We start from the raw sequence: 21,118 nt of genomic DNA on the forward strand, positions 1-21,118 counted from the left end.
CTCCTCCTCTGCCCAGGCCTGCACACAGCCATGGAGCAGGAGCAGCATCTCTTCCACCTCTGACTCAGGGTGGGCAGCTTCCCTTCCCCACAGGGCCATTTTTAATGCCAGGATCCCTCTAAGGAAGAGGAGCCTCAGTCCATTATGCATGGAACTGCCTTGCCAGCCCCTCCTGAGCAAAGCCTGGCCAAAGGAGGCCTTGCTAAACGCTGCCATTTGCCTCAGGAGGGCAGCAAGCCACACAAGCGAGGCACAGGCAGCTGCTTGCAGAAGCCCCCAGGTGCACACAGCCCAAGGAGCTTAGGGAACAGCCTGGGGGCACTCACCCTGCCTGCCACAGCGGGGGGATCGGCTTCTCATCACCCGCCTCCTGCCCACGTCCCGGGCACGGTGGCCTGCAAAAGAAGAGTCACTTGCAGTGCTCTTGCTGCTGCAGAGGTGGGGGAGGCAGTGCCACTGTTCAGCCAGAGCAGCCCTTCCCAGGAGGAAGCACCACCTTGGTGCCTGGGGAGAAGGCACTGGGCTGCTGGCTCCTCTGCCAGGCTCTCCGTGCAGCCTTACTTTCCAACTCATCCTCATAGTGCAAGCTGGCAGTGCTGCTCCATTTGCCCTGGTCAATCACTGCCTCTACGTCGTATTCCTGCTCAGCAAGGACAAGAGGGGCAGAGCTGTCTAGAGGTCCTTTACCTCCTCCCCCCCTGTGCCCACACAAGTCCACAAGGATCCCATTTCTGCATGCCCCCTCCTCCTCCTCCAGGAAAACCCAAAAACGTGGACTTCAGGAAGGTTGGAAAAGACCTTTAAGATTCCTGAGTCCAACCAGACCCCAGCTAGCAGGAGCACTAAACTGTGTCCTGAAGCACCACACCTCCAGCTTCTTGAACAGCTCCAGGGATGGCAACTCCACCAGCTCCCTGGGCAGCCTGCTCCAGTGCCTGACCTCTCAGTAAAGAAGTTTGCCTCATGTCCAATCTACACCTCCCCTGGCACCACTGAAGCCCATTCCCTCTCATCCTGTCACTTCTTGCTTGGCAGAAGAGACCAACAGCAGCCTCACTCCAGCCTCCTTCCAGGGAGCTGGAGAGAGGTTTGGAGGAGCTTTGGCTTGCAGGAGGTTTTCCTTCCCATCCCCTCCTTGCTCTGAGCAGCGAGGCTGAAGCAGAGCAGAGCAACGCATCTCCTCCTGCCCATGCCTCTGCCCCCTGGGGAAATGCCTATGGGCTGTGGGGGACGGTTTTGCCCTGTCTGTGGGGGATGCTGGGCCCCTGGGCAGAGCCCCAGCCACGCTACCAGTAACTCCTTCAGGGAGGCCATTCGGTATCCTCCGTTCTCGTCCATCCTCGCCTCGCTGGCTGCCTTGGGAGACAATTGCACCTGGAGAGCAACCAAGGGGCAGATTCCCCCAGCACAGCAGAGCAGCCTCACGGAGAGGAGCTGAAGCTCAAGTGGCTCCCAGGGAGCACCAACACCCTGGAGACAGAGATGGCCCATGGTGACCTCATAATGGGGGCAGTCAGAGTCATAGGGACAGCAAAGGCCTAGGCACAGAGGAAAGCAAAAGTCCCCCTGGGCTGGAATGGGGTGAGGAAGAGGAGGGCCAGCAGGGCTGGTGCACAGACCCCAACAGACACCAAAGGCAGGCTGGGGACAAGGCAGGGCCTGCTCTGGAGCGGCCCTGGGGGCCAAGCTGCTCAGGGCCTTGTTTGCCTTTGTTCCATAGGGGCTGAGATCTGCTGCCAGGGAGCAGGGAGGGGCTGGGAGGGCAAGAGGAGAGCTGCTGCCTGCCCCCCAGCGCCAAGGGCTTCCCACAGGGCAGGGAGGCTGGGGCAGGGCCAGTACCTGTGCCCACACAGCGCTGCCAGCCTGGCCTGAGTGCGGCTGCCCAGGCAGCCGGGCCAGGGGCACAGCCTGGCACAGCCTGGCACAGCCTGGCACAGGGCTGTGTGGGCATGTGCTGGGCTGGCACTGCTGCCTCTGGTGTCCTAGGGAAACACTGAGGGCACAGAGACTCCACAGGCACCGTTCCCTACAGGAAAACTCCAAGTGATCCACAACAAACCACAACTCTCAACCCTTCTTCTTTCCCCCTGTCACAGGGGCAGCACCCAGCCGTGGGGCAGCACTTGGTGCTGTGGCAGCAGCTGACAGGGCAGGATGGCACTGCCATGGTGTCTGGGGTTCATGGGCACTGGGGGAGACTCTAAAGGCTCTAAAATGCCTTTCAAAGTAATTAAAGAAAGCAACTCTGTCTCGGATGTTGCCTTTGCTTCTCGGAGCTTGTCTGACTGTGTCAGTTCCATTGGGAAGTGTGCTGGGGGCAGCTAAAGCTCTTCTGCTTAATGGCCACTGGGGGAGACTCGAAAGGCCAAAGGCTTCTCCACACCTCCAAAGCAGACCCAAAGCCCAGGACTCCTTCTCTGCCCCCACCTGGGGTTTGCCATAAGCCCCAGGGCTCTGATCCATCTCCATCCCCCCAGAGTAGAATCACAGAATCAATAAGGTTGGAAGAGACCTCAAGGATCGTCAAGACCAACCTGTCACCCAACAGCTCACGACAACTAAACCGTGGCTCCAAGTGCCACATCCAAGCCTTCTTTGAACAGCTCCAGGGATGAGGACTCCACCACCACCCAGGGCAGCACATTCCAAGGGCCAATTATTCTTTCTGGGAAGAACTTTCTCCTCACCTCCAGCCTAAACCTCCCCTGGCACACCTTGAGACTGTGTCCTCTTGTTCTGGTGCTGGGGGCCTGGGAGAAGACACCAACCGCCACCTGGCTACAACCTCCCTTCAGGGAGTTGGAGAGAGCAAGAAGGTCTCCCCTGAGCCTCCTCTTCTCCAGGCTAAGCAACCCCAGCTCCCTCAGCCTCGCCTCACAGGGCTGTGCTCCAGACCCCTCCCCAGCCTTGTGCTCCAGACCCCTCCCCAGCTTTGTTGCCCTTCTCTGGACACCTTCAGGAGTCTCAATGTCCTTCTGAAATTGAAGAGCCCAGAAGCGGACACAGGACTCAAGGTGTGGCCTAAGCAGTGCTGGGCACAGGGCACAAGGACTTCCCTGCTCCTGCTGGCCACACTATTTTCAGGCACAAAACTGCGCAGGGAAAATGTTGTCTGGCCCCGAAGGCCGCAGGTAAGGCCTGGTCTGGCCCTGAAGGGCACAGCCAAGCCTGGAACCATCCTCTCCCCACAGCACAGAAGGAAGCTGCCTGCATCCAGGGAGAAGAGAGGGAAGGGAAGAGGCAAGAGCTGGGCTGGCTGCCAGCTGCAATAGAGTCAGAGAACAGAGTGATGGGAAGGAAATACCCAAAGGTTACAAATATCCTCTTCACACCTGGACCCCTCTGCACCTCCTGGAGCTCCTCTCTGTACTTTGCTCAAGGCATAAGCCTCAGCCCATGACACAGTGTCGTAGTTTGGGCTGGGTGCCTTCTGCTACACGGGTGTTTCCTGTGTCCAGAAGTCCATCCCAGTGGGTGGACTCAGGAAATTAGGTATTTCTACCATAATCCCTTGCACCACTATAAATTTTGCGGTGGGGTCTGGCACTTCCTCTTTCCTTCCCTCTCCGAGACTTGGTAACTGGGGGAGAGATCTCCCGGCCATGGGCCTGATTGGGCCCAAGGCCACAGGGGGATGGGCAGTCTCAGGCCTGGCCAGCTGAGACTAGCCCAGCAGAGGGAGGGGGAAGAAGGAGCCCTGGGGGTTTTGGATGCACCCTCAGGTGGGGATGGGATCTTTCTTTGTCACTGCGCTTTGGGTTCTCTGTAACATTCACTGCTTTCTATTTAAACTTTCATCACTTTTGCAATCCGTTTGTCTGAGTCGTTATTTCTGCCTGTGGTGGGGAGGGGGTCTGCCCCAACCCATTACACACAGCAGCCATGGTGCTGAGGCACATGGGGCAGTGCTGGGCCACAGTCGGACTTGATTTTAAAGGTTTATTGCCAAGCCACCCACTCCTGTGAGTCCATGACACAGATCCTTCCCCCACACAGAGGCACAGCCACAGCTCTGTGTGCTCCACACACAGCTCCCCTGCCCCTCACACACACACAGAGGCCAAAGGAGTCCCAGCAGCTCTGCATGGACACACAGAGCCACCCACGCCTCAGGCACCCCTGCAGCCTGCATGCCAAGATGCTGCCCTGCACCCACCCACCCTCACCATCAGACCCCCCACATCTCCTGCCCCAGTCCTGCTGCCCAGGGCCAGCCCCAAGCCTCTGTGTGCGCTCCCTGGCTCAGGCTGCACACCCAGGAGGGCAGAGGCAGCCACATGGTGGGGGAGAGCTCAGATCAGAACCAGCTCGGTGGCTCCCTCGAGAGAGCAGAGCTGGGCTGTGGTCAGTGAGAGTCAGGCAAGTGAGCCCTGCTGGCCACTGCCCCGCTTTTGGGGGCCACAGCAGCAGCCGCTCTCCTCAAGTGCCACCACTGCTGCTCCTCCCCAGGGGAAGCCTGGGAGCAGGGGCAGCAAGATTAGCTGGGAGGTGTCTGCTGTGCTTTTCTCCACCTGCATCTTTGGGGTGGAGCATCCCATAGGAAACCCTAGTCACGGTGGTGGGGAAATCAAATGTGTGGGCAAGGCTGCAGGGGGGGATGGCAGGGCTCTGACCCTGACCAGAACTCATGCTGGACTCTTGCAGGGCTGCTCCTGCAGTAATTCCTATCTGGCCTGAGAGGGTGGAAAGCACTGTGTCGAATGCTGCCAGTAGCACCACCAAAAGCAGTCTGAGTTCTGAGGGGAAAGAAGTCAAAAACTGCTCAGGAACACTTGAAGCAGCTGGCAGGCTCCAAGCCCTTGAAGGAGAGCAGTGACAGTGTGCCTTTGGGATGTGCCAGCACAGAGGTGGGCAGAAGCAGCTTGTGGTGATGTGGAGCATTCCCAACAAAGCCATGCAGGTGTTGTCAGTGAGCCTGGCTGCATTGCTGGCACTGAGCAGCTCCAGAGCAGCACAGGGAGGGGCACTTTGCAGGCAGAGGGAGGCTGCTGGTGTTGAGCCTCAGTGTGTCCCTGTGTGTGCTGCTGTGGTGCAGCAGTGGCAGAAGGGCTGCCAGCCCTGCGGCACCCGGAGCACTCTCTGATTCCTGCTCTCCTTTCTCTTGCTTCCAAACACAAAATTCTTCTCTGCTCCCTTGGATGCATTCTCCACTTTCTTCCGGGTGTTGAACTGCTGCAGCAGGTCCAGAGGAGGCCACAAAGATACCAGAGGGCTGGAGAACCTTCCCTATGGGGAAGGGCTGGGAGAGTTGGGGCTGTTCAGCCTGGAGAAGGCCCCAGCGAGCCCTCAGAGCAGCCCTCCAGTCCCTGAAGGGGCTCCAGGAGAGCTGGGGAGGGACTTTGGACAAGGGCTGGGAGTGCCAGGCCCAGGGACAGTGGCTTTGAGCTGAGAGAGGAGAGATTGAGAGCGGAGAGGAGGAAGAAATTGTTGAGAGTGAGGGTGGGCAGACACTGGCACAGGCTGCCCAGGGAGGCTGTGGCTGCCTCCTGCCTGGAGGTGTTGCAGGCCAGGCTGGATGAGGCCTTGAGGAGCTTGGGCTGCTGGGAGGTGTCCCTGCCCATGGCAGGGGCTTGGATCTAGATGATCTTGAAGGCCCCTTCCAAGCCAAAGCATTCTGTGATTCTAGGGTTCCTCATTGCGGCCTGGTCTCTGCTCTGGTTTGGGGTCCTGGCTCCAGTGAACTCTTCCCTCCCTCACTGGTACCTGAGAGGGATGCCCTCTGTGGTGGGACCATGGAGGGAGTGTCCCAGCAGCTGGGCTAAGGGGAAGGAAAGGCATTTGCTCCCTGTGTGCCACATCTACATCACACTTGGTTGTATGTTTCTTGCTTGTGGCTTTGCTTTGGCTCTGCACCTCCTTGCACCTCCTTCAGCAGCTTATTGTTACACAGGCTATTTTTCACACAAGCTGTTAGCTTCCCTAATTACACTAATATTTCACTCTACTCTTCAGGCTTCCACGTAAATAGAATCAAGCAAACCAAATAGAAACAAGATAGCAAAGGCAAAGAATAAGGAACATTTTATAGTAAAAGAAAACATTTTACTCCTATCTTACAATTTCCTGTGTCTGGTTCCCTCTCCCACTTTTTAGTTCCATACTTCTGCTTCAGAGTTCCTCTTAATCAAAATCACCTGATGGACAGGAATTAGCACTCCACTCATCACAACCCCTCCTCTTCTTTTGAACGCCATTAATTCGTGCCTTAGCTTCCGGTTTGGCCAAAACCAGCTGAATTTTGGTTGGTTCTGGCTTTGGTTGGTGTATCTTTACAACCAGGAGAGGTTGCTGATCTTCTCTACTAGTTCCTAGCCGAGTGGCAGTGAATTCCACGTCCCGAACTATAGTCCGAATAAGTCTCGTGAGACAAGGAATCCTACAAGGAATGATCAATAATCCCCCAAACAATTCCCCTACTACTGTTCCCAAGCGTCTCCACCATTCTCCTCCATCCCATATTTCCACAACTGGCATATGAATCATCCTCTATGGCATCACATGCATCCAACTTAACCCACTGTGGCTCACTGAGCTTTGTGAAAATCGCACTTTTCCCTACCAGCCTCCCTTGCTGGCTATTTGTTCTCACCTCTCTCCAATACTGAGAGGGCTTCTCCTTCGGATCATAAGAGGTTATCCTCCCATTTCCATTACCCCGGGCATACTCTCTCAGATTCATATCACAAGGGCTTCATTTGGCTCCCTTACACTCGTAGATGGGCTGATACACCAAGGTTTGGCTAACCACCTTCCCCTGTCGGGTGGCACTTATGCAATCACTGCAGTTTTGTGCTTGTCCCAGGACCAACAGGGCTCCATAGAGCATCAGAAGAGGTCCGCTCGGGTCCACGCTACCCGGCGGTCTCAGCCCTACGTGGTTGCAGCCCTCGGCAGAGCTTCTTGAGCCGCGGTCCTGGTTCCTTCCTCGGCCTCGCCCTCTTCCGCTTTGCAGGAGCTGGTCCGAACTGACTCTCTTGGCCCAGTTCTCCTTACCTCTTTATCCTACAAATTACTGTATGCTAACTCCAATGCGACCTTTTTCTACACTACAGCAATAGCCCTGCAGTAAGGATATCTACACTTTACCCCTGCTAAATGATTTCTTGCACTGAAACCACTCGGCTATGAGATTCCACCCTGCTAAAGCCTGGATTCTTGTAACCACCAGTGTATTTCTTCTCTTGCAGTTTCTCAGCCTTAAACTAACTCCACATTCATTGCAGGGGCTTGCCAGATACGCTAAGCTGCATGACAATGTATTCATTCACGGGCACATAACAACATTTGCTCCCCGATGCACAGCAATACTTGCAAGGTCAATCTCTTCTTGGCCCATCAAAGGCTCCACAAATTCATCACAGCTTGCCACAATTCCCCGCTTTTGGTTTTCTGCTGCAAATGTTGGTTTGATCATCTGCTGCAGGGCCCTTTGCAAGAGACTAATCAGGCAAGGCAACATCAGTAACATCACAATCACAATTAGCAATATTAAGGACCCAGCTCTAACAAGCGAAAGAAACCAAGCAGAGAAGGCCCATCCTTTACACAATGCTTCCAACCAGTCTTCATTATCAGTCTGCAAATGTGTTGCTCTCTATTCCAGTTCTTGAATGTGCTTATGTAGAGAGACCGAAGGCTCTAACAGATTCATGCCACACGAGCCTTCAAACTCTTGACAACTCTCACCTTGCCCTAACAACAAAATCTACAGCGGTTCTGTTTTGCAAGGCAGCTTACACCATGCCGTTGGCTCAGCACTGGTGGGGCTCACAGCAAAAGGGGAAACAATGAGAGAGAACAGAAACTCTTTTGCCAGTTATGGCCTGGATTTCAACGTGCGTCACGGCATCATGGCTGAGCCACGGCATCATGGCTGAGCCACAGAGGGCTGTAGCGCACGTGCAGGGTTGGAGCTGCGCATTCTCACACCTGAATCACCAGGTGTTACCACGCGAGCCGCAAGGGATGGCCACCGCCACAGAGGATGAGAGCTTCCCTTTAACTCTTTGACATTATTATTTGACCATGACAGACTGCTGAGTTACCATGTGAACATATTCTCAAATCAATTAAGCGATTATGAGATTCAGGTCTAAGTTAGATGTTTTCTGTTGACATCTCTGAAGTTAGGGCCTTTCAAACCATTGAGGTAAAAGGTGCTCCCTGATCAGAATCGAGAGTTCCAATTAAACCAAAACATGGTAGAAGAATAGACTAGACTAGACTAGACTAGACTAGACCAGGTTGGGAGAGACCTTCGAGATCATTGCGTCCAACCTATCATCCAACACCACCTAATCAACTAAACCATGCAACCAAGCACCCTATCAAGTCTCCTCCTGAGCACCTCCAGTGTTCAGGTGTCTCTGTGTCTCTGTGGTTCTGTGATTCTGTAATGCTATGCACAGCCCTTGAGCTGTGTGATTCCATACCCTTACAAAGCCCAGGAGCAATTCCCATCGGAGGGTTCTCAGATGACTTGCTGGGGCCTGCAAGGCTGATGAGGAGACACAGTATCCGTATAGATAGAACCAACAGCCCCAACCCACCAGGATGAGCAACCAAACTGTAAGGAAAAATGTCTATGACTGTCTGAGGGCTGGGGGTCAGGAAGGAAGGGACAGGGACAGGCTCTGCTCACTGTGCCCTGGCATAGGCCAAGGGGCAATGGATGGAAAGTGCAGCCCAGGAGGTTCCAGATCAGCATGAGGAGGAACTTCTTGCCTGGGAGGCTTCCAGACACCTGGAGCAGGCTGCCCAGAAAGGTTGTGGAGCCTAAGAAGGCTCTGGAGCCTTTGCAGCCCTGTCTGGATGTGTTCCTGTGAGACCTGTGCTGGATTCTATGCTCCTGTTCTGCCAGGGGGTTGGACTGGATGGTATTTGGAGGTCCCTTTCAACCCCTAGCATCCTGTGGTCTGTCAGCCTGTTCACAGAGGAGACAAGAGGAATCTTGTAAAACTTTATTTGTATCAAGGGAGAGTCCACCGGACAATTCCCTCTGGGGTCTCTCCCATGGCTGGAAGGCAGAGCTTCCCTTCTAGCCTCAATTCCCAGACACACATTTCCCTCTCCCTTTCCCCCCTGGCAGAGCTACTCAGGATTTACGGTCTCCCTGAAACGCCTCCTGCATGTCCCCCTTCACATGGAAGCCCCTGCATCACACATCCCAACTGCATTTCAATTAGGTTCTTCACACCTCTGGGGGGAGAAGTTAACATGCAGTAGCCTGGGAAGCCTTTGCTCTGTCCTAACAGTTCAGCAGTTGAGGCTGTGTTCGGTGTCTGCCCTCTTCACACAGCCTCCTGCTGATTTGACAGCAAGACCTCAGGGGAGGCACTTAGCAGAGGCCCTTTGTCACTGACATACACAGAGGGGAGGGGAGCTGTCGGCTGCTTCCTTTGCTCTTGCAACTCCCTCTTAGCCAATTCTGCCTGCTTTGGGTCCCATCCTGTTGGCACTTGTGTGTTTCCCCCTGAGAAGGAATGGAGACCTCTCACGTTAAATGATTTTTGTGGTTTGTGGTTTGTGTTTTATTTCAATTCTTTTCAAGATGGTAACATTCTAGAACATTCCTTACAACAGAGTTTACAGCAACAGAGTTTACAGCAACAGAGCTCCTAACAACAGAGCTCCTAACAACAGAGCTCCTAACAACCACGTTCAGAACAACCGAGTTTAATACTGTGAAAAGGATGAAGTAGAATCACAGAACCAAACAGGTTGGAAAAGACCTTCAAGATCATCAAGTCCAACCTATTACCCATAACATTTCTTTTAGAACCTGTAAGTAGTTACAAAAGACGGAAATAGCATGAACAATTTCCAAATGATACCCTGATCATATTTTACAGCCATTGTCACGAGGCAGGGCGTGGGGTTTGATCTTCAGTTTTGCATCGAAGAGATGCAACAAAACCAGCAGATTTTGTAACAAACATCCAGGTGTTTTTACTTTAAAATACAAAAGTACCAGAATACAATCTTAGGGCACTTTAGGTTCATTAAAAACAGCACAACTAGCCATTGCTCTGTCCTGGCACTTCCTATGTCCAGAAGTTCTCAAAAATGCTCCTGTTCTTTCTCGCTCCTGTTTTGGCTCCTATGGTGCCGAGCTTTTCCTGGAGCTGAGCTGCCTTTTTTCCCCCTCTTTTTTTTTCTTTTCTTTTTTTTGTGTCCACTGGAAGCTGAACTTCTGTCTGCAATCTTCATCTCCTTTATCACTTCACTGTGATATTAATGATGCTGATGTCCTCCTAGGGCTTGTCAGTTTGGGGATTGACTTTTACATTTGAGATTCTCTGCACAACTTCCATTCCTTTAGTCACCCGTCCAAACACACTGTGCTTGTTGTCTGGCCATGGAGTTGGAACCACTGTTATAAAAACCTGAGATCCGTTCGTATTTGGTCCTGCATCAGCCATGCTGAGAGTATATGGTCTGTCGTGTCGTAAAGTTGAGTGAAACTCATCTTCCAATTCTCCTGCCCAAATACTTTCACCGCCCCTTCCTGTACCAGTTGGATCACCAGTCTGAATCATGAAACCCTTGATGGTACGGTGAAATATGTGTCATAACAACCGAGCTGATAACAATGGAGTTTAGAAGCAGTAGAGTTCATAACAATAAAGTTTATAACAAGAGAGTGTATAAGCAATAGTTTAGAACAACAGAGTCTGCAACTACAGAGTTCCTAACAACAGTCTGTAACAATGGAGTTGAGAAGCAGTAGAGTTCATAACAATAAAGTTTATAACAAGAGAGTGTATAACCCTAACCCTAACCCCAACACTAACCCTAAACCCTAACCCTATAACAAGAGAGTGTATAAGCAATAGTTTAGAACAACAGAGTCTACAACTACAGAGTTCCTAACAACAGAGTCTATAACAATGGAGTTTGGAAGCAAAAGTAGGTGCAGGGAGCACTGTGTGCAGGGCTGGAGCCTGTCACGTTCTCACTCCTCTCCTTCAAGGGCTTGGGGCCTGCCAGCTGCTTCGCACGTTCCTCAGCAGTTCTTGACTTCTTTCTCCCCAGAACTCAGCCTGCTGCTGCTGGGGGTGCTGGCAGCCTTCTGCACAGTGCTTCCCACCCTCTCAGCCTCGATAAGGATTACAGCAGGAGCAGCCCTGCAAGAGAGGTTTTCCATGGCAGTCTTGGGGAGGGGAACTGAGGTCACCAAGGGCATTAGCAGCCTTGGCAAGAGGAACAGGGGACCTGGAGAATCAAAGCCCAGCATAAGCATGGGAGGCTTGGCTGGAGGAGGAGTTGTGAGGGGCAAGCCTGAGAGCTGCAGAGCAACAGCTCCATGGAGTGGCTCTTCTTGGGGCTTAGCAACACCTGGCACAGATCCTGCCTGCAGCTCCACCTGTTTCAGAATGAGGCTCTGCAGCTACTGTCAGGTCCCTGATGATGCAAGTTTTGGGGTCCACCACGAGTGCTGGTCAGGGTCAGAGCCCTGCCATCCCCTCGGGCAGCCTTGCCCACACATTTGATTGTCCCACCACTCTGACTGCTGCTTCCTATGGGATGCTCCACCCCAAAGATGCAAGTGGAGAAGACCACACCAGACACCTGCCAGCTAATCCTGCTGGGGGTCCTGGCCCTTGCTGGGGCTTTACCTGTCCCTGCTTTGCTCTGGGGGATCCAAGTCGCCTGTCTTCCCCAGCTCCAGCTGAACTGGATTGGGACCAGCAGCTTCCATGGATTCCTGCCATAAAAGGGGACAAATCAAGCTGTCTGTCTTGGCTTGGAGCAGAGAGAAACTCCAGAGCCAGGAACATCACTGCCCGCTGCCCTCTGCTGCTGAGCCGGGGCAGCTTCCGCTGGCAGTGCAGCAGGGGGCAGAGCTCACTGCCAGCACCTGGGGAGGGTTAAAAGCACTGTCCTGGCAAAAGGACAATCATCATCTTGATGAGAAATGACTGACTGAGAAAGCTCTCCGAGGGGGAAGCTCAGTGCTAACTCAAGGGGTTGAAGCAGGATCCAGGCCCTTAGGATCAGTTCCCTTGCAGTTCTGATGGTCCCCCAAGATGTCAGGAGAAGCTGTGCTAGAAAGAGGCAACCTCCCAGCCTGAGGGAGATGCCCAGCCCCAGGCACCCAGCAGGCCTTACCTCTTCTTGCTGGCCTTCGGGTTTGGCACTCTCCTCCTTCTTCCTCCTCTCTGGCAGAAGGTCATCCAGCAAGCTGAGCTCCCGCTTGGAGAAGCAGAACTCCATCGCCTTCCGCACCAAGACCACAGCCAAACTCTTCACAAACAAGAGGGCAGATAGGGTGAGGCCAGAGCTGAGCCTTCCATCTCCCTGCAGACATGGCCTGCTGAGCAGCAGCAGCTCTTACCAGCAGGGGGAAGATGATGGCAGCAGGGGACATCTTGATGAGGCAGAGCACGGTGAGGCAGAGGACCTGGATCAAGGTGAAGAGGTGCACCTTGCGCAGGGGGACGTGCCGCAGGTAGATGTAGTCCGGCCGGTGCTTCCTTGACATCAGAACCAGCAGCAAGCGCTTGAAGAACTGCAAAGGCACAGGCCAAGAGCTGCCAGCTGAGCACTGCAGAAGCTTTCTGGCCCTGCTGACACCTGGAGGCTCTTTACAGGATGCTGCTTGAAAGGAGGCGGCCCGAAACCTGCTCTGGACGCTCCTCCTGCGGGCAGCAGCCACTTTCCCTCCCCTCCAGCTACCAACCGGCTTGCCCACGGGAGCTGCCACCGACCTGCCCTTCCTCCATGCTGTTCTCTTCCCTACCTTTCCTGGCCCACTGAACGCCCCTGCAAGCGCTGCCAGCAGCAGTGGAAGCTGCCTTCCCTCGGCACTGAATTCCCCCCTTTTCCCCTGAGCAAACCCTGCCCTGCCCTAGCCCCTGAGCCGAGCACGCCGAGGAACTGCTGCTGCCAGCCCCAGAGATCTCCTGGGCCCCCACCAACCTCTCCCTCACACCCAATGCTTTCCCTGCGCGCTTGCAGAGAGACTTTGCCGCGGCCCTGCGCTGGCCTTGCTGCCGGGCAGAGGCGGCAGCAGGGAGCAGCCGTGCTGCAGGCTGCCGCTGAGGCAGTACCTCGAGTCCTCGGAGCGACGACACAGCCATGTAGAGGAGGATGCCGTAAAGCACAGGCATGGGGATGAGCTGCGGAGGAGAAGGCAACGGTCTGTGCCTGCCGTGGCACTGGCAGGCTCACCACCCTGCTCTGCGGGCGCTGCGGGCGCTGCCCACGGCCGCCTGAACCCCCAGCAGGGCTAGCCCTCAAAGACAGCTGGAACCCAAAGCGCTGGGCGCTGCTCGCTTGCCTCCAGCGCACCCCGCTGGGGGCCGAAGGGCTGCAAAGCAAAGCCCAAGCTGCTTCCCGGCACAGCTCAAGCCCCAGGCTCGGGGATCACCTCCTCCTCCGCTCCACAGCTCCCGGCGGCTGCAGAGGCTGCGATGTGTGTGTGTCAGTGCCACAAAGCCGCTGCTGGTCGGGGGTTGGCATTGCCCTCTCACCTTTAACACCGAGGTCAGGAAGACGGAGCAGCCCATCAGCACAAAGACCATCACGCCGGTGACTCTCTGCTCTCGCACCCCCAGGCACCTGGGCTGCTCTCCTGGAGCTGAGCCGGCAGACTCCACCTTGAGGCTCTTCACGTGGGTGATGGACAGCAAAGTGGCAACCACAAACCAGGGCAGGCCCATCAGGGAGCACACCCCGAGCAGCACAGACAGCACAAAGAGGTCCAGGCGGTAGCCACGTCCTTTCTGCAAGGAAGGCAGCAAAAGAAGGAGCAGAGCATCCCACAGCACAAGAGCAAGAGCAGCCTCACAAGTCAGACTCTGCCCCTGCTTCAGCCGGTCCTGGCAGCACAGCAGAAGGCTCCCTTCCCTCAGCTGCTGCCACCACTTCACAAGCACAGCACATTGCTCTCCTGCACCCAGCTCCATGTGCTGCTGCAGCAGACTGCTCGTCTCAGCTCCCCTGTGCTTTGCTCCCTGGGGCACCACTGCTGCAGGAGAGCATCCTGCCACCCAGCCTGATGCTGGCTGCAGCCCAGGGCGGGGTGGGATGGGCTCATCTCTTGCAGCCTCTTACCTTCAGCTTGTGGTCCTTCCTGTTGACGACAGCAACCTCAATGTGCTGGTCCATGAAGATCAGGATGGTGCAGAGCAGAGCTGGGATGAGCGCAGCGAACACTGTCCACACAGGGTTGGGTCCTAGGGGGCTGATGAACCACCCGCGGTCGTCCCTGGTCAGCTGCAACAAAGCACAGGCCTCAGCAGCAGCTCTCAGCCCAGACACTTCCCTGCCTTGCATTTTGCCTCTCTCCTCCTCAGGCAGAGCATCTCCCAGCCTTGGCTTCAGGTCACCCTCTCTGGTGGGCTCCAGCAGTGCCAGTGGCCTCTCTGCAGGCACCTGCAGATCCTTCTCCTGGAGGTGCCCAGCTTAGGGGCTGGCTTCTCATGGGCACAAAGAACGCGTGCCTTGGAGGCACAAGAGGAGATGGGCAGAGCACCAGCATGTCCTGCAGGCTCAGCCCCAGCCTGCCCTGCCATCCCCTCCCTTGTGGCACCCCCGAGGGCTGAAGCCAGTGCCAAGCCAAGCAGCCTCATTACCTTGATCTCACTGGGCACCGGGAGCTTGGGCGAGGGGATCCCAACCAGGGAGTCGATCAGCACCATGGTGACCAGGGTGAGGAAGAGAGCAAAGTCCCTGGTGAGGGAGTGTACTTTGGTGCTGAAGAGAGGGCTGCTCCTCAGGTTCTTCAGGAAGCTGGCCAGGGCAAAGGTGCAGAAGAGGAGGATGCAGCACCACAAGAAGACATTAGGCACGTAGGGGCCATGGGGCCCACAGGCAGGGCCTCGGAACTCTCCCCGCAAGTGCCGGCACTCCTGGAGAGACAGAGAGTCAGGACACAGGCGGTGAAGGTGTGGCCAGGACACGCTGGGTAAGGAGGGGGTGAGCAGGATCTGGCAGCAGCACGCTTGGCAGCCCCTTCCCAGCTGAAGGGCTCTGCCCTGTGCAGCGGGGGGATGCCCCCTGGCGGCGGCACGAGGAAGCAGTGGCTCGGGGCACTCACAGTCACCGTGAGGTTTTGCCAGGCGATGCCAGGCACGTCCAGCTTGATGCTCTCCCAGAAACGCAGGGTTTCGAGGCTGGGCTGGGCTGGTGCCACACACTTGCAGCTGGCGGGAGAGAAGCCAGGAGAGGGGTAAGGAAAAGGCAAAGGAGAGGCAGCCCTGAGCTCCTGGCCAGAGGCAGCGGCCTTTAGCAGGGCAGCACTCACCCGTAGTTGGTGAGGGAGTCGATGGCGATGGGTATGTGCAGAGGGTAGGTGACTCGCAGCTGACTCAGCTTCTCCAGAGCCTCGTAGATGAAGATGAGGCAGATGAAGGAGGCGTAGGTGTCCTTGGTGAAGCGAGTGATGTAGCGCACCAGGGAGCTGGCGTCGGTCACCACCAGCACCAGGGAGAAGAAGGTGGTCCAGAGCCCGATGCACGCCCGCAGGGACAGGTAGGAGAGTGCCTGCTCCCTAGGGAAGCAAAGCCAGGTGGGAAGGGGGAGAGGCCAGCACGGGGCTGCCAGCTCTGCCTTCCCTGGGCAAACCTGGGAGCAGTTTAGGAGCGTGGCCAGGCTGGGGGAGGGGGGAAGGCAGTCTCCATCAAGTGCCACAGCCAGCCTCGGGGCTGCAGCCTGGGCTCTGGAGCCGCGGGAGGAGAGGCCAAAGACTGAAGGGGGGGTTGTAGTCCTATTCTATTCTATTCTATTCTATTCTATTCTATTCTATTCTATCAGCAGTTGGGTTAAGGCCCTGGGGGCTAGTGGAGGTCAGGTGCCGGCTGTGGGAGGTGCTGTGCTCTCACATCACTCTCATGCCCTAACACCAGCACTGGCTGGGTTTGTGCCCAGTCACCTGCTGCCAACCGACCCCCCACAACTCCCCTCCTCCACCCTTCAGAGCCCCTGCACCAACACCTACTAAAGCAGCAGCAGCCTGCACCAGCTCTGACACAGAGGCCAACTGAAACCTAACAACTGCCACCCAGAACAGCAAAGGCCAAGCATCTTTTCCTCCTCCCTGTCTCCTGCAGCAGCCTCTGCCAGCCCCTGGCTGTGGCAGCCAGCCTTACTTGCAGAACTGGTAGATGATCTTCTCAAAGACCAGGATGTGTCCGGTGCTGCCGAGGATGGTGAGAGGCTGCCCAGCCAAGAGGCAATAGACCACGCCGCACAGGCAGGCACCCATCAGGGACTCCATGGCACTCTGCGCGGGGGAGAGAGGCAGCAGGCACTAAAGAGATCATCCAGGGCAAGGCAAAACCCCCCAGCAAAGCCAGGTGAGCGCAGCAGGGACTTGTGCCCGAGGGCGGGCCCTCCCCGTGCCAGCCGGCAGAGAGAGCTGCTCACTATGTAGCCTTGGGTCGCCTCCCCCAGCAGGCCGCCGAAGGTGATGACAGGGCACATGCCGGCACAGTAGAGGAAGAGGACGGACGCCAGGCACTGCAGGCTGAAGGCGTCCCGAAAGTCGCTCCAGAACCGGGGCACTTTGCGCTTCACGTCCTGGAGGAGACCTCCGCAGAACCTGGAGGGAAGAACAGAGCCTGAGTGTGCTGCGGGAGGGGCTGTGCAGCTCTCTGCTGCACACGGGCAGCCACAAGCTCAGGGCAACTTGCAGGGCTGCAAAGCACAGGTCTGCTGGAGCCTGCTTTATAGCCAGGAGAAAGGGAGGCACACACCAGAGCTCCTGCAGCACAAGCAGGCCTGAGCCCAGAGCCCCTCCCCTCTGACCCTGAGCAGCAGCAGTGCTCTCCCTGGGGGTCTCTACCCCTCTGCCCCCACCCCAAATCCGGCAAAGCAGGGGCGATGCCGCTGCGCCTGAGCCCAGCTGCCCACCTCTCCCCCTGCCGGGCCCAGGGCAGGGAGGTGGAGCTGTGCAGCCCCTGCCCCAAAGCAGCTAAGGCCAGAGCCCTGCTAGAAGGGCAGCTGCAGGCTCCCGTTTCCAAGGCCAGCAGAACCAAGGCCAGCCAGGGGCAGCTCACATCACCTTCCTGTCCGCTCCAGCTCAGGCTCAGTGTGTCTCGCCGCCTTGCTGGGCGCAGCACTGCCACCCACAGCTCCTGGCACCTTCCTTTTCTCCTGGGAAAATGGGAGCAAGGTACAGATGCCCACCTGTGAGCATTGCTCCTGCTCTGGCTCTGGCACTGGCAGAGGGGCACCTGGAGAGCCTGGCCCCCTGAGCACATCCCCAGCCGTGCTGCCACGCTGCCCGTGCCCCTCACGCCTCCCTCCCTGCAGCACCCACCTGGGGAGGGACCTTTTCCGGGGGCTCGATTCGGATGGAGGGATCCCACTGGCTTGTTGGCAAGACCTTCACCTGCTGCAGGAACTCTTCCAGGCCAGCCAGCAGGTCCCCTGGCTTCTTGCCTCTATAGGCAACTGCTTGGAAAACCTGCCAGCAGGAGGCAAGCTGCTGAGAGGACAGCCCCCCTTGGATGCCCTCTCCGGGGCAATCGGCTCCTGCCTGAATGCAGGGGAATCTTCCCCACCATTCCTGCTGGGGGCAGGCAACATTCCCCCAGAGCAAACATCTGTCCGCTGTGGCACGTGCAATCATCTCCTGCACAAGGTCCCCATCCCCAGTGGCACCCCACAGCCTTTTGCTTAAAGCCAGAGGTGAGCCAGAGCTCCCTTATCTGGTGGTACCTCATCAATCATCAGAGTAGCCATGGCCCTGCCGACCTCATGGGACTGCTGGGCTTTTCCTGCTGGCCCCAGCAAAACAAACAGGAACCTGGGCAAGAAAAGCAAGATGAGGAAGAAGAAGGTGTCCTTGCTCCAAGAGCACCCAAGGAAAGCCCCAGGAGCTGCCAGCCCAGAGTCTGGCTCCAGTGGGGACACACAGGCAATGAATCTGAACTTCATCAGACTTAGTCTGGGGCCAAGGGCCATTCAGATGGGCTGGTGGCTATCACAGCTCCAGCAGGGAAGGGAGACACAAAGGCAAGGGCAGGGGGTTTGGGGGGGGGGCTTGTTCCCTTGGCAGCCCCACTGATGCGTGGAGCTGGATGCCGTGGTGGGGGGCTCTTGGGAAAGCAAAGCTGTGTGCTTCTCACTCAGACCTGGTTGGGATGGGCACTTGGGTCGGCCCCGGGAGCAGCACAGCCTGGGCCAGGCGGACAAAGGCCAGCAGGGGCTGCTGAAGGGCCCCCAGCTCCCCTACGAGCAGGCTGCAGGCTTCGGCCCCGCTGGGAATTCTCTTCAGCAAGCGCAGCTCCTCCTGGCCACAAGAAGCAATCCTCAGGCAGCTGCCCCGAGAGCAAAGCCCTCGACGCTCTGCAGCCCACCCTGGGGCCACCTTGCCAGAGCCAATCTGGCCCTGAAGGCAGAAGAAAGCTGCAGGGCTCTCACCTTGCCTAAAGCCCTTGTGGAGCTCTCCTGCTTCCTACCTCCTTCAGCCACAGCAGCGTCTGCAGAAGGCTCAGGGCTGAGTGCTGACACTGCTAGGGAAACAAAGGCACTTGGAGAGGTGGGCAGGTTGCCACTGCTCTGCCAGGATGAGCCTGCTGGGACCCAAGCCCTGCAGAAGCCTTCAGCAGCTGTCAGAGCCCTGGAGAACAGCTCACCTCGGGCCACAGCCCTGGCAAGGAAGCTCTTCCTCTCCTTGTTGTGATGCTGCAGCAGAAGCACTTCTCGCACTCTCGCCCGTGCCTGCTCATCAAGCCCTGAGCTCTGTCCCTGCTGGTGCAGGATGGCATCTGGGGGGGGCAGAGGGAAAGAAGCCATCAGAGCAGAACCCCCCAGTCCCAACCCTGTTTCTAAGAGCAACCTGCCAAGCCCTGACTCCTGCTTCTCTTTGGCTGGAGAATGCTCTGCAGTCGTTTCTCTAACCCCACAAATTGCTTCCAAGAGGATCCCACCCTGGAGGCAAAACCCAGTGCCAGGGTTGGGCACCCAGCCTCTGCTTAAACCCACAGCAGGACTCCTGGCTAGGAGCCTGCCATTGGGGCAGGGTTTGACTGGGGAGGGAAGGGCAGCAGAGGCAGCTGAGTTGGGCTGTTGCCAGAGGACACAGAATGCAGGGTACCTGCAATCTCTTCCATGCTGTTGGCACCGATGTCCAGCAGCACTGTGCCACTGCTGATCAAGCTCCTCAGCTCCAAGAGGCTGCGCAGGGACAGTGTGCTCACGTAGGGCTTGCTCCAGCATTCACTACCGTCTTCCATGTCCTCCTCGAACTTGAACCACCTGCAGGCACAGGATGTGATCAGCCCCAGCGATGGGAAAAGTGCCCCCAGCTTTGGCAGCCCTTTGACAGAGCTGTGGGGTAGCAAGAGAAGAAGGCTCCTGGCAGCAGCAGCAGCAGCTGTGAGAGCTTTGCATCCCTCAGGGAGGAAAGGAGAGCTCTGAGTGCTGCTGGCCCAGGGCTCCTCTCCCACCGCTGCCAGCAGCAGGGCTTTACCTTGCTGCATCCTTCCACTCAGCAGCTTCACCCTCTGCCACGCAGATCTCAGCCATCTGGCAGAAGAGTTTGTGGGGAGCGTGCTGCTCGTCCTCCTGGCTCCCAAGGATGGCCTGCACCCGCTGGGATGGGCTGGCTGGGGGCAGAAGACAAAGCTCTGTGCTCTCAGCCTGCCTGAATCAGCTCTGTCCTGCTCTCATGTCAAGAGAGCACCAGTTCAGCCACAGATGCTGGGCTGGCTCCTCTGCCCTGGACTCCTCCTCTGCCCAGGCCTGCACACAGCCATGGAGCAGGAGCAGCATCTCTTCCACCTCTGACTCAGGGTGGGCAGCTTCCCTTCCCCACAGGGCCATTTTTAATGCCAGGATCCCTCTAAGGAAGAGGAGCCTCAGTCCATTATGCATGGAACTGCCTTGCCAGCCCCTCCTGAGCAAAGCCTGGCCAAAGGAGGCCTTGCTAAACGCTGCCATTTGCCTCAGGAGGGCAGCAAGCCACACAAGCGAGGCACAGGCAGCTGCTTGCAGAAGCCCCCAGGTGCACACAGCCCAAGGAGCTTAGGGAACAGCCTGGGGGCACTCACCCTGCCTGCCACAGCGGGGGGATCGGCTTCTCATCACCCGCCTCCTGCCCACGTCCCGGGCACGGTGGCCTGCAAAAGAAGAGTCACTTGCAGTGCTCTTGCTGCTGCAGAGGTGGGGGAGGCAGTGCCACTGTTCAGCCAGAGCAGCCCTTCCCAGGAGGAAGCACCACCTTGGTGCCTGGGGAGAAGGCACTGGGCTGCTGGCTCCTCTGCCAGGCTCTCCATGCAGCCTTACTTTCCAACTCATCCTCATAGTGCAAGCTGGCAGTGCTGCTCCATTTGCCCTGGTCAATCACTGCCTCTTCGTCGTATTCCTGCTCAGCAAGGACAAGAGGGGCAGAGCTGTCTAGAGGTCCTTTACCTCCTCCCCCCCTGTGCCCACACAAGTCCACAAGGATCCCATTTCTGCATGCCCCCTCCTCCTCCTCCAGGAAAGCCCAAAAACGTGGACTTCAGGAAGGTTGGAAAAGACCTTTAAGATTCCTGAGTCCAACCAGACCCCAGCCAGCAGGAGCACTAAACTGTGTCCTGAAGCACCACACCTCCAGCTTCTTGAACAGCTCCAGGGATGGCAACTCCACCAGCTCCCTGGGCAGCCTGTTCCAGTGCCTGACCTCTCAGTAAAGAAGTTTGCCTCATGTCCAATCTACACCTCCCCTGGCACCACTCAAGTCCATTCCCTCTCATCCTGTCACTTCTTGCTTGGCAGAAGAGACCAACAGCAGCCTCACTCCAGCCTCCTTCCAGGGAGCTGGAGAGAGGTTTGGAGGAGCTTTGGCTTGCAGGAGGTTTTCCTTCCCATCCCCTCCTTGCTCCGAGCAGCGAGGCTGAAGCAGAGCAGAGCAACGCATCTCCTCCTGCCCATGCCTCTGCCCCCTGGGGAAATGCCTATGGGCTGTGGGGGACGGTTTTGCCCTGTCTGTGGGGGATGCTGGGCCCCTGGGCAGAGCCCCAGCCACGCTACCAGTAACTCCTTCAGGGAGGCCATTCGGTATCCTCCGTTCTCGTCCATCCTCGCCTCGCTGGCTGCCTTGGGAGACAATTGCACCTGGAGAGCAACCAAGGGGCAGATTCCCCCAGCACAGCAGAGCAGCCTCACGGAGAGGAGCTGAAGC

At 56.9% G+C, this 21,118-nt stretch overlaps 1 protein-coding gene across 1 annotated transcript; it reads right to left on the reverse strand.

Annotated features, from left to right (window-relative positions):
* Positions 1-300: 300 nt before the first annotated feature.
* Positions 301-19,494, reverse strand: LOC128898694 (electroneutral sodium bicarbonate exchanger 1-like). Its single transcript, XM_054174626.1, is given in 23 exon segments — positions 301-395; positions 562-640; positions 1,291-1,356; positions 1,464-1,470; positions 11,619-11,707; positions 12,112-12,246; positions 12,338-12,511; positions 13,053-13,121; positions 13,476-13,727; positions 14,059-14,220; positions 14,580-14,855; positions 15,044-15,149; positions 15,251-15,496; positions 16,095-16,228; positions 16,372-16,546; positions 17,009-17,100; positions 17,267-17,413; positions 17,668-17,755; positions 18,084-18,306; positions 18,309-18,464; positions 18,588-18,719; positions 19,049-19,209; positions 19,424-19,494. Coding segments are annotated over 23 exon segments (3,120 nt in total). The 5' UTR covers positions 19,480-19,494.
* Positions 19,495-21,118: the final 1,624 nt, after the last annotated feature.

Source organism: Dryobates pubescens, chromosome 30 (genome assembly GCF_014839835.1).
Source record: "Dryobates pubescens isolate bDryPub1 chromosome 30, bDryPub1.pri, whole genome shotgun sequence".
NCBI lineage: Eukaryota > Metazoa > Chordata > Aves > Piciformes > Picidae > Dryobates > Dryobates pubescens.